This window comes from Crinia signifera, chromosome 4 (genome assembly GCF_055691185.1).
Source record: "Crinia signifera chromosome 4, ASM5569118v1, whole genome shotgun sequence".
NCBI classification, from domain to species: domain Eukaryota; kingdom Metazoa; phylum Chordata; class Amphibia; order Anura; family Myobatrachidae; genus Crinia; species Crinia signifera.
Window position 1 is genome coordinate 117,097,027 of NC_139220.1, and position 13,011 is coordinate 117,110,037.

General features: G+C 39.4%; 1 protein-coding gene across 1 annotated transcript in view; it reads left to right on the forward strand.

Moving 5' to 3' along the window:
• LOC146074345 (dynein axonemal heavy chain 3-like) overlaps positions 1-13,011 on the forward strand; it is a 1,013,923-nt gene that overhangs the window by 756,090 nt on the left and 244,822 nt on the right. Inside the window, 4 exon segments of the mRNA XM_083182299.1 lie at positions 4,454-4,636; positions 8,257-8,395; positions 9,508-9,698; positions 10,111-10,206. Coding sequence (XP_083038425.1) covers positions 4,454-4,636; positions 8,257-8,395; positions 9,508-9,698; positions 10,111-10,206 — 609 coding nt within the window.

The window sequence follows — 13,011 nt, forward strand, 5'->3', positions numbered from 1 at the left end:
AGAGAAGAATGTTACCTGTTCTCTCTGCGCATCAGGGGACTCTGCATCTTGGTTAACTGTATGGATAAGCACAGACAAGTCATACTGGAGAAAAATATACCTCCTAGATGTGCATTCTTCTGAGTCTGTAAACCTATTTCTCAACTTGTGGATGTATCTTTTTGAATCTAAAACATTATAAAACCTGGGATCTGTTATTATCCAGGGTGCAACATGTTTCAGGTGAAAGCATAAAACTCTGTTTAATGGCGGCTTTGTTTGTCAAACCAGTGCAGCTCTGTGGCTTAAATGTCTCTACACTATAACTTACAAACTACTATGTTGAAGACAATTAACTTAATGTGTCCTGTTCTTGCGAATTGACTAAATGAGTCACTTGAAAAAAAAATCTTTACCGATACTAATTAAATTTCAAAAACACTGACATTTATGTCTACAGAATGCAGTCTTCATAATTAGCAGCATATTTCTATACGTCATAATGCCAAATAATAGGGAGCTCCTTGTAATTATTGTTCCTGTAGAAGCTGCTGCGTGTAAGTGGGAATGTCAGATGCTGCTGTTCTGTATAATCTGCAAGCACCATCCGTGCGCATTTCTGAAATGAGAAGTCCCATTTATCCATCCTGCTAACAGCAATTAAATCAGAGAGGGTGGAATAAATCTAAGGCACAATTAGCCTATTTACTGATAGTTAAACATGTACTTATCAGTATCATAAAATAGTGTTTTATTGTGTTCTCTTCTATGAAGTCTTACATATATCACCTAATATTGTGTAATGGCACATGGCATTAGTTTTCTAGGTATGCACTAGCTTTTTCATTTGCCCTTACTACATCCAAACATTAATGAAGCAATACAGCTAAAATAGTGTAATAACAATATATGTGATCATTGACGGAGCATTTAAGCACAAAATACATGCAATTTAAATGTTCTCTCTAAATAAACTGTAGGGCTGACCTATTAATGCTTTGCCACTAATTACTCTTCACCACTGGTAGCAGAGGTACTGTAGTGCATCAAACAAGTGGGATGCCTGTTAAAAGCAGCAAAGAGAATAAAGTTTAACCTTAAAATAAAAGCATTCAGCAATGAGTATTATAATCAGCCAAGGTAGCCCAATCAACCTACCAACTTATTAGGCTTAATGGGAGATATTCGCTTCACTTGTCTATATTTCTCGTATGAGTTGACTTTCATCCGCTGTTGAGGTTTTTTTTATAGTTCTCTTGTTAAAGCATCATCTATAGCAGCCCTTCTCATAGCACAAAGTGGGGATTATTCAGGTGCAGATGCACCTGAGACCATCAGCATAAAGTAGCTCTTGTGAACAGATCCTGCTGCACAGAACTCAGGCTGGGACCAGACTGTAATTACAGTCTGACACTGTTTCAGATGGTGGGGAGGGGCAGGAACGGGCTCTATTTGAAAGAAACAGAGGTGAGACTCCACCATTTAGTGGTGAGAAGAAGACAGGGATGTACATAATAGGACAGAGATTCCCCGAACTTTTCAACAGGCAACTTTCGCAGCACCATGGTTACTACAAGCCGCCCTATGGTGGGTGCTTTGATCCAATGCAGCATCCTGGGATGCAGCTCGGATGACAGCAGCAGGAGGCGTTGGTTTGTAATAGACACTTCCTGCTGCATTTACATACAGCGCTATCACTGCTGCTTCCAAGGAAGCAGTAATATTAGCACATCCTACCGCACCTGAATGACCCCAGTGTGTTCACCAGTATTCAGTTGCCCTAGGTTTCATGGGTATAGTCATATAGGTATATATATAGCAAATGATGCAGAGTAATACATAGAACACCAATATGCTGAATAGAACACAGTTGATATAGCCTATTGTGATAGTGGACTATTAGGCTATGTGGATAGTCCTTTACCATGTTGATGTGTTTAATGGTAAAAAGCAGAAATATTATATAAAAAAATTCTGTGATAATGCAGGGGTTAACAGCAGTAACGAGATGTAATACAGCAGTAGTATCAAACAATGATAAGCAGGGTGTCTCACCTCAGGAGTTACATACTGTACTGCAGTACTGGGACAATCTTACAAAGTAAAGATGGTTGTACCCTGCATATGTGCAGTATCACATCAGGTCCGAGTTCCCAGCCTCCTGCAGACCCTCTGGGTCTTATTGTCTAACATGTTTGCACAGGACATAGGACCTTATTCATGTCCATTCGCAATTGCCACTCCTTCGCATGGGGACCGATGTGCATGCTCTTGTTGCGTGCGGCCACGGCGAACAGATTGTTCATCGGGCGCATGCAAGCAACCTTGTGGTAGGGGGTGGAGAGGAGCTTGTGGCAGTGGGCTGCCCCATTATCATATGGGAACACCCAATTCTCATGTTAATGAGGCATGATGGACAGGTGGGGGACGGGCAGCTGACTACTTCCCCCGAGCAGACACGCATATGTAAGGTTGCTCTGAGTCGATGGCCGGCAGATCCCAGCAGGCTGTGAATGGATGTTACTGTGTAATGGACGTTATTGTGTAACATCCATTTGCATGCGAATTTGCATTGCTGATGCTCTCTCAACAGTAGTGCATTGAAAAATATTTTGGAGATGGTAACGATTGTTCTGGTAATAAACTAGAGTTGGAGCAAGTGGCTAACATTATAGTGATGCCACACAAGTAATTTAGGTGGACTGCAATTGAGAATGATCAGTAAACACATATGGGGAATTCAATTGTTATCCCGATCTCCCTTCTAAAGTGAAGTAAAATCACAGGAGGGCATTAAATTGCTTTTGCTTTAGCCTTTAGTGTCAGGTTTAGGTCACGTAAACCAGACTAAACTAACGGGCGCAACACAAAGTTCTAAATGGGTAACTTTTTTCACATTTAAGCTCACTTCCCATGTGGGGGGTGCGAGCTGAAATACTGGCGCTGAGAGCTGGTCACACCTGACAAGAGCAACAATTGAATGGCTCCATCAGGTGCGCAGGAGAGACAGCTGCTGGCACTAACAATTGAATGTCCCCATAACATTACAGACGTGGTAGAACAAGAATGACTAATATGAAAGCAGTTTGGTATAAGATGTTAAAGTAGGTGGCAGACATGGATATTCCAAATGAGCAAGCTCAATAACAAGCAAGAAATTCAGTTAAGAACTACAGTGTGAAGCCAAACAAGCACACATTATTACAAGCAAAAAGTGAGCACCAATGGGCCTTATTCAGATGTGGATTGAGTTAATGCTCATGAGTAATTGCTCATAGTGCAAAGTACTGATGTTTTGTACTTTTTACATGCAAATGATGTGTAGGTCTGTAACATAGAATGCAGTAGGACATCACACTTTAAGTGATTGACATTCTGATGCTATTTGGGGGTGTCTAGGTGTGTTGCTGCCATTGTGGGGGAAGAACAAGGCCAATATCTCCAGCAGAGGATGGAGAGTTACTGGCCTTTTTGTTGTTAGTTAAAAGAACAAATACCAAATCTGTATGAAATGCAAAAATGATAAAGCAGCAACCAACAGCAAGAAAATAGGAAATAATGCACAAAAGGGACACAAAAATATGGCTTCCTATTGCAAATGGAGCCCTATTATGCTTTTTCCTTATTTATTAATACTTGTGTTATTATATTCCCAACATGTCAATGAAATATAATGGTCTTTCTTTCAGCAAATTAGCCTTTCACGTAAGATGAAGGGTTACAAAACTGAAATGAATACTGTCTAACATGTCACAACTTGTTAATTAAGTATTTTGTGAAAAATTGCATATTGTTTTCCATTACCATACATTACAGTAACTTACCATTACATATAATTGTGAGGTACTGTAAGACAAATAGGAGAAATTGAAATGTATTTATTATATTCTTCCTGAAAGTACAAATGTATCATTATATTTTCGGAAAATGGTGTACTGTTACTCTGCAGAACAGCTGAAACTGACACATTGCATCAAATCCACAAATTTAATAGGAGCAATCAATACATTCAACAGACATTTTGTGGGTAGCTGGTTACTAGATTATATACTGTGGCAACCAACTGATTTTTTTTGTATGTTGAATATAAAAATGACTTATTAATGCATTGATCCAATGTTTGCAATTCTGAAATATTTTATTTTAATATAAGTCCTATATATGAATGCAAATGTGTTAACATCAGTATAAATATATGAAATATTAATAAGCTGGAATTTTGTGATGTATTTACTTGTTTTGCCTTGTTAAACATCTGAAATAATTCACCAAGGAATTGTTGAATGTCACGCACATAAATTAAAATATTAACATGTGACAGAAAGGTCAATGGTAATATATTAAGGAGACAGGACTAAATTATTGGCTTGCTGTAATTCTCATGTACTTGCATACACGATATGTAGTGTGACTACAATGGTTAATGTTAGTAACCAATACTGTAATATTCTTTTTTTCTCATTTGTTTCTTTAGAATGTTGTACAATCCCAATTTAAAGAGAAAATGTCCAACTTGTTCACTCACCTAGTGATCGGGAGAGAGTTACGGGATGATGACATGCGGAATCTTTTTTTTGGCGATTATGCAATTCCAATAAATGTTCAGAAATCTGAAAAGCTTTATAATGAAATCACGGATATTGATGAGCTGAAAATTGTAAGTGTACAGTATTTATATATATGTTTCCAAAGAGGGTTGTTAAAATCTGAGACAGGAAGACTGCAGCACTCCGCATAGTTTGACCTGAGTAGTTTTTGCCACATTTCAACTTGGGTTCACCTTGAGGTGGTGAATAGTCTCAAATGTTTGGCCAAATAAGCGGTGAAAACCTCAATGATACACTATGGAGGATATTCAATCCCAACCCCTATTTCCGCAACGTGGAAATAGTGGTCAACAGTATACAAACAGTGGATTAAACAGTGGATCAGTCACTCAGGGATTACATACGGTAATGGTCAGAGTGATCTCGAACCTGCCCATAATGGTTGTAGGAGTATCTTAGATAATCAGTCCATATGGACTGATTACAGTATCTTGGATACAACCATTATCTAAGATTATCTAGGATACTCCTACAACCATTATGGACAGGTTCGACATCACTCTGACCATTACCCTATGTAATCCTTGAGTGACTGATCCACTGTACATCACATTGCTATAATACAAACAGATGTGAGTGCTTCAATTTTGTGTGGTGATGTGAGGAACTAATCCTGCAAGCACTCAATATACCTAATCATGATAAATAGAAAAATAGTAAAACATAAAGAATTTATTCTAAAGAAAAGGTATAATGCCAGTAATTCAGACACCTGCAAAGTAATATACATAACAAATAATATCACAAAACCTTGCATTCTCAGCGAACCACCTCATTTTAATGCAAGTATTTTCGTCTTTTTCTCACTTTATTCTATTGTTTTTCATGTTTTGCAAGTTTCTAATAGAACCAATAAATGTTAAATTTTAATTATAACAAGAATTAGATGCACCATGTCCACGACAGCTTTCTTTTCTTCTTGTGGCAATAGACCAGGGCTTGACATTTGTTATTTTACCTAGTAATAGCATATGTAGTGCAAACAGAGGAGATAGGATAAAACATTGCAGAAGACTGCATGGCCATGGTACTGGTGGCAATGAATATCCTTCAGAAGACACTGGGCTAGATTCTCTAAGCTTCAAAAGTGATAAAATGGAGAGTGATAAAACAGCCAGCCAATCAGCTCCTACCTACCATGTGACCGATTGTGTTTGAAAAATGTCAGGCAGGAGCTGATTGGCTGGCTGTTTATCACTCTCAATTTTATCACTTTTGAAGCTTAGAGAATCTGGCCCACTATCTGTGACCTGTTTAGAAACTATTTGAACCAGGCAACTACAGTATTATTTCTTTAAATCAGTGGCTTTATCATTAAAAACTAAATGAATGAATTACTATATGGGTTATACAGTTTTTTTGGTCTTGTGTCTTCTATTTGCATGCTTATAAGACAGCATGCCCGAACCTTAGTTTTTTTATTCCATTATTAGGGAAACCAATCTACTTTCTGTACTCTGTATAAATTGAAAAGAACTAAGATGGCACACAAGAAACTATATTTAAATCTTATTTGTCTCTCATATTGGAATTGTGTCAAATTGTAGTGTTCATAGCAGGCTGACTTTTTTAAAATGTCATCAATAAATATAATTTGATTGTTTATTTGTGAGTTTGCTTTTCCTTTTTATTTTTGTCCTTTTCCTTTACTTAAAAGACAAACAAAAAAGTAACCATCATCATAAATAACAGATCTCCTTTGCCCTGCAGCAATAAAGGCTGACAAAGACTGCAGATTTTTGTTCATTACAGCTGAAAAATGATGTGCATTTTATTGGTACCAGTACAAAAGTAGCAAGTGAAAGAAAGATGCTTTATTTGCTCATGCTTCAAAGAACTGGACAAAAGTTTTCACTTTTAGTAAAGCTCTCTAAAGTTAAATTGCTAAATTAAATGACCATAGTTTTAGCTAAAGTAATCGAAAAAAACCCCTCTTAACTCACAAATAGTCACGGAACTCAATTTTACATAGTTTGTTCGATATATTATGGTTTTTTTGGGCTTGTAAAAGAAACACAGGCTTTTTGGACACAATGCAAAGTGAGTGGGAATGGGGGATGGGGGGCATTGAGGTTGCCCTCTCTGGCAGCGTAGTAGAGTCTGAATATGTGCTTTGTTTATGTAGCATGTGTATCAGAGACATACCATGGATATACCAACTGTTTAGTCCTGCAATAACAGACTGAGAGAGGAACAAGTGTTTTAGACCAAATGGTCAATTGTAATTTGCACCCATACATTACCGTATGTTGGACCTTATTCTGGTCCACATGCAACTCTGCAAATTTTGCAGCATTGCGTGTGGACCAAATGTCGATCGCCACCCACAGTGCCAGCCGCCCCACCTCGCTTCCACAATCCCCCTGCATGGCTTTAAATGGATGATTTGCATAATCATCTATTCACAGCCTTGGGTGCGGGGGAGAAATCATTCAATGGTCGTCGACCTCTATGGTGTCTCTGATCTGCGAGCGCCCTGAGTGGGAAGCAGGCAGAAAGCTGACATCTGCTGACCTCAGCTGCCCGCCCCTGCATCAACATCAGATTTTCCTGGGAATGCCCCCCGCTGCCGCCCCATGCCCCCCCCGCCTGCACTACTAAGTCTGAGCGGGACAGCGAACATTTAGTTCGCTGTGCCTTCTCGCACCCTGCATCTGCACATGCACAGAAATGCACAGAAAACCATAGGTCCCCTGTGCAAACGTGATCTAATCAGAATTTAACTCAAACCAGAAATATTGGTCTTATAATATTATAGTGTGAATCCAGTTTAAACTGAATTTGATGGGTTGTCAGAGGTGGAATCATAAGGGGAATGGATGAATACAGTGGGTTGTAAAAGTGTGAAGATTGAAGCCAAATTTGATAATCAAGCAATAAACAACTGTTTATTTGGAAAGCACTGGAAGTCCCAAGAATATAACTTTGTTTAACTTTTTCAGTTATATTTTTGCCCTAATTGGGAATGATCATCTGAATGCTATAAAAACACAAATTTAGATGGTCATCATTGCCACAGCATACTGTAGAATAAATGAAAAAAAAAGAAAAAAAAAAATAGTTGCCGAATAGCAAAACTATAAGATGAAGGCTTAAGCACCAGCTTGTAAACTGAACTAACGCTTTCCTTATGCAAAGACCAGCAATTGCTGATTGTGGTATATTTAGAATATAAATGTGCCGTTGTCAGTGTTATGGTGTATCCTCGCAACTATTTACACATGGTGCTCCTCCATTTATATGACAGGGACTCCCACTGACTTCTGATTGACAGTCAATAGATAATCCTATACCTATTGACTGTCAATCTAGACCAGGCATTCCCAACCATGGTCCTCAAGGCACTCCAACAGTGCAGGTTTAAGTGATATCCAGGCTTGACCACAGGTGACTTAATTAGTACGTGTTATTTTGATTTAACCATCTGTGCTGAAGCTTGGATATCCCTAAAACCTGTTCTGTTGGTGTGCCTTGAGGACCGTGGTTCGGAATGCCTGATCTAGACACTGTTGACCCTTTCGCAGATGCTTATGTACTGGTACTGTACTTTCTGGTTTCCTGCTCCACTATCTATAGCATTTACTAACAAGTAGAGCATTATCTGTCAATTGCTATACCTCAAAATGTATTTATTTCATATAAAAGTGCTTTTTCTTCTTTTGTATTTCAGTGTATGCAGCATTGTTTGCTTGAGTACAATACAAACAACAAGACTCCAATGAATCTAGTAATGTTTCACTTTGCAATAGAACACATTTCTAGAATAAGCAGGATTCTGAAACTGCCATGTGGCCATGCTCTGCTTATTGGTGAGACTATTCCTGGTTCATATGATAAGTAATCACAGTAACTAGCAACACACATGACATGGCACAACAACATGGCACACCATTTCTATGTAATCAAGTTGTAGACACACAGATCTGCAAGTGATATCACAGATCTGTACAAGTACATCAACATTAAGGGTGATTTTAGTAAGATAGGAGTTCAAATGAGGATGAGATGTTGCCCATAGCAACCAATCAGATTCTATTTCTTATTTATTTAGCACCTTCTAGAAGATAATAGATAGATTCTAATTGGTTGCTATGGGCAACATCTCATTTTCAATATAACTCCCATCTTAGTGAATTTACCCCTGAGTTTCTGTACATCTCTGAATAAGGCTTTATATAAATGATATATGAATGATGATAATAATTATGTACTAATTTAAATAACGCATTCTATAGTATATGCACATACATGCTAGACAATATAAAATTTAAATGTTTAATAAGACATAAAAAGTAAAGGACCTTCCCCTTGATAAAGCTCTACAGCGAAACGCGTCAGCCGCAAGGCACTTTGGTGACCACTTTGCTACCCTCACCACCACTTGGTCCAGACCAGCCGCCACCGGAGCTCATTATTTCCAAAATTATCCGCAACAATATGGTACTCCATCTGAAGACATCTGCAGTTACTGCTTTCCTCAATAAGGATTAAAAAGCTTCATTTGGACATCCCACTGCTGTAACTATACCACATACTTTGAGCTTTAACAGACTTTTAACTGTATCCGGAATCTCTTCAAACACCTTGGCGGTATACTAGGAATGGACCGTTACATTAGGTAGCCATTATTAGATGCCAGTACCTTATTGTTTCCTTCATTGTGCTTTTTTATTATCACTTTTTATGTCTTATTAAACATTAAAATTTTATATTGTCTAGCGCTACTATTTTTTCTGTACTTTTTCCTTGCTGAAGGGACTCTCACCCCCTTCCCTAGTAGCAGCTCCACAATACATCCCATTACAAGCGCCTAATAGGTTGTTCTTACAACCACTTTCTTCCAACATACATGTATTATACTATTTCCAAATCTAAGCTATATTTCCATCCTAATTCTATCATCGTTCCATCATACCATTAGGAATCGGAGGGACCGGCAGACAATCTGCAACAAAACTTGCAGCATTCATGGCAGATATTGAACTCTATCAAGTTAGTATTCAGAAATCATACACAGTAAGTGATTGGAGAGATGATCTGAAAAAGGTGCTGAGAGCTACTGGACAGAATGGGTCTCCGACTGTGTTTCTGTTTGCTGATCATCAAATAAAGGTACAGAAAAACAATGTTAACATAATCCAGGAGGAAATGCATAATTGAGTCATGTTAGTCAAAGCAATGCACGTAGCCATAAACTAATAAATCCTCAGTAATGGAGAATATAATAATAGCCACTTACACAGAGAGTGATGCTTCGCTATGGAGCTGTAATATCAGTGTGGGCAAAGCTGCTCAGTAAATTGCCTGTTTTAGTCCTCAAACTGCACATTATGAGGATGATAGTAGTTTTATGAATGCTTGTTAAAGCAGATGAAGAGAGATGGGACTTCAAACTATAAATCTCTTTTGCAAATATATGCACTGGAAAAAATGCAAGAAATAAATTAATAGTGAAAGTTTTTTTTTTCCCTGAGAATCTTTTATTATTTGAATTGTAAATGAGCAATTTTCTCACTTGGAATAGGATGAGTCATTTTTGGAAGACATCAACATGATCCTGAGCACTGGTGATGTTCCTACCCTGTTTAATAATGAAGAAAAACTGGAAGTCATGGAAAAGGTCAACTTTCTTTTATTGTGCTCCAGTCCGAGGTGCTCGCAGACAGAGAGGGAGGAGGGCGGCAGAATTATTTTATGATACAAGAGACTGTTTGAACATCGCAAAAGAATATATTTAAGGGAAGTTTACAGAATTTACATGAACCTTTATTATACTGCTCTAAAATACTTTATAGTCCATTTTTAAGCAGATTCATTGGCTTTTGCTATATGTATCATTTATTTTGAGCAGCAACATTAGATACACTGTACTGCTTACTGTACCTGTCTATAAGACAAATGGATTGTGGTTGCTGAGTAATTGTTACTTTACATCAGGGGTGGGGAACCTTTTTTGTGCCAATGGCCAATTGTATGGTGGAAAAATCCTTTGGGGGCCATATGTAAAAATGCATATTACAACTTCTCCTGCTGTAGCAGTCCCATGCTCCGGCGGCTGCCACTGAATAGGACTGACAGTCTACGGTTGCTGCTAATTAAGAGGAATCTTGCAAGAACTACCGACCTCTCGCAAGAAGTCCCCTGTACTTGACTCAAGGCAAAGCCGCCGGGAAGGTAGGAGGGCCACTCAGACCGGCTACGGGGGCTGCATACGGCCCCCGGGCCTGAGGTTCCCCACCACTGCTTTACATGTACAGTAGTGAATAGATATGTGGATACAGTTAGTATGGCACAGTGTTAATGCTGTTTTGGGCATCTGGGGATGGTTTTTTATTAAGTTTTATATTACATCCCCATATGTCACAAGGGACGTGGCTTATTTCTGAGGGGTGTGACATGATGCAAGGGGGTGTGTCCTCATTAACCAGACTCCCGTTTTCACAGTCCGCTGGTCCGAAAGATGTGGGCTGTCTCTGGGGAGAGCTTTGGCTGCAGTGCCAGCTCCTACTCAGTGACAGAAGCGAGGTGCTGCATGCTATGTTACAATGCAGCACCCAGTACAGTGATACTGTATCTGTGCCTGCAGCGGAATTCCGACAGTTGACTTTCCAAATGTAACTATGCCAGGCATAGTTAGGCTGCAAGTGGGGGAGGGGGTTGGTTTATGCAAACAGGGTGGGTTAAGGTTAGGACTTGGCACTAACAAGGTAGGGTTAGTGTTAGGCACTAATTAGGTATGTACAGTGTTCGAGGTGGGTATACTGCGCTCCCCTGTGGGTCGTGGTTTTGGCGCTGCTTAGCCTAAGGGGTGTCCCGTGCCCCCTATGGGTCATGCAAGAGAAATTGGGTTGGGCTGAAGCGCTGCCTGGGTATACTAAATACAGTGAATGGAAAAAAGAAGAAGATAAAGGGTGTATTTGGTGCATAAAATGTTTATTTAAGTAAATAACAAGTAGTGCAATGAAAATAAAGAATATAATACATACAAACTGTTGCATGGGGTGCAGTGATGTTTTGTGGGGATAATGGGTTGGGTGGCCCGTTGAGTACCACTACTGAGAGCCCCTGAGGGTATTGGGGTATCAACAGATCCCTTTGTACCATAAGCCCAAAAAGGGCTTATGTCTCTCAGCAGGTGCAACCTTAAACGGGGCTTGGTTACAGTCTGGGTGCGTGCTGGGGATAAGCAGGGAGCGGCGTCCCGCTGGCCTGCTTCTTACCCTGTCAGCGTTGCGGGGTAGTTCGTGGTGGTACTCCCTGCTTATCCCCAGCACGCACCCAGACTGCTACTCACACCTAAGCCCAAAAAAACTAATGAAACAGGTCCCAGATTCATCAGCACATACTGTACTGACTGGAAAGAAATTAACAGAATACTTGCCCAACACAAACATATCCTTACAACAGATGAAGATCTTAGAACATCCATTGGAGAGCGTATCCAGAGCAGTTGGAGGAAAGCACCCAATCTGCGTAACCAACTAACACAAAGTCACTTTACCCGCAAACATAAGAGGACACCAAATGTGACAGGGTGTCATAAGTGTGGAAAGTGCAAAGCCTGTGAATACGTTACTAATGTGAAAGAATTCACCAACAGATATGGCCAAACAACTAAGATAAGAGACTTTATCAACTGTGACTCCCAAGGAATAGTGTACTGCCTACTATGTCCATGCAACCTAAAATACATAGGGATGACGAAAAGACCCTGGAAAAGAAGAATTTTAGAACATGTGGGCAATATCAAAAATGCACCAAAAGATCTGGAGAAAATGAAGAAGATCACGAGTGTAGCTCGACATTTCCTCAAATGCCACCAGAGCAATCCTAAAGGACTTAAAGCCTTTAGTCTGGAGAAGGTCACCCTAGGCATTAGAGGAGGGAACATCACTCAGGAGCTTCTCAAGAAGGAATCGAAACATATCTTCCTTATGAACAGTCTCAAACCATATGGACTGAATGAGGAGATACAGTACTCAGCATTTCTGTAACTCTCAGGCATCTGTGCAACTCTAAAAATAAGACATCATGAAGATCCATCATGGATACCAAGGTATTGGAAGATCCTATGTGGAGAACGTCCAACCACCTGTTACCCGCAATAACCATCCCCAATAGATTTCCAGCGACCCTATATCCAAATCTGGGCATTACAACAATATACCCAACATGGAAGATCTCATGTGGAGAACCTCCAAGTACCTGTTACTCATAATATTCAGTCCAACTAGATTTCCAGCGACTCTACACCCAACGCTAGGCATCACAATAATGTGTCCAACATGACATCTAAAATGGATTAATAATTAACCCACAGCATTTGGGATGCATGTGTAATCCCATGCAGAATATGAACACCTATTATCAGTTACCGTAACCACCTCAGAACATAGAAAGTTTCAACATAATAATTATTAAATGC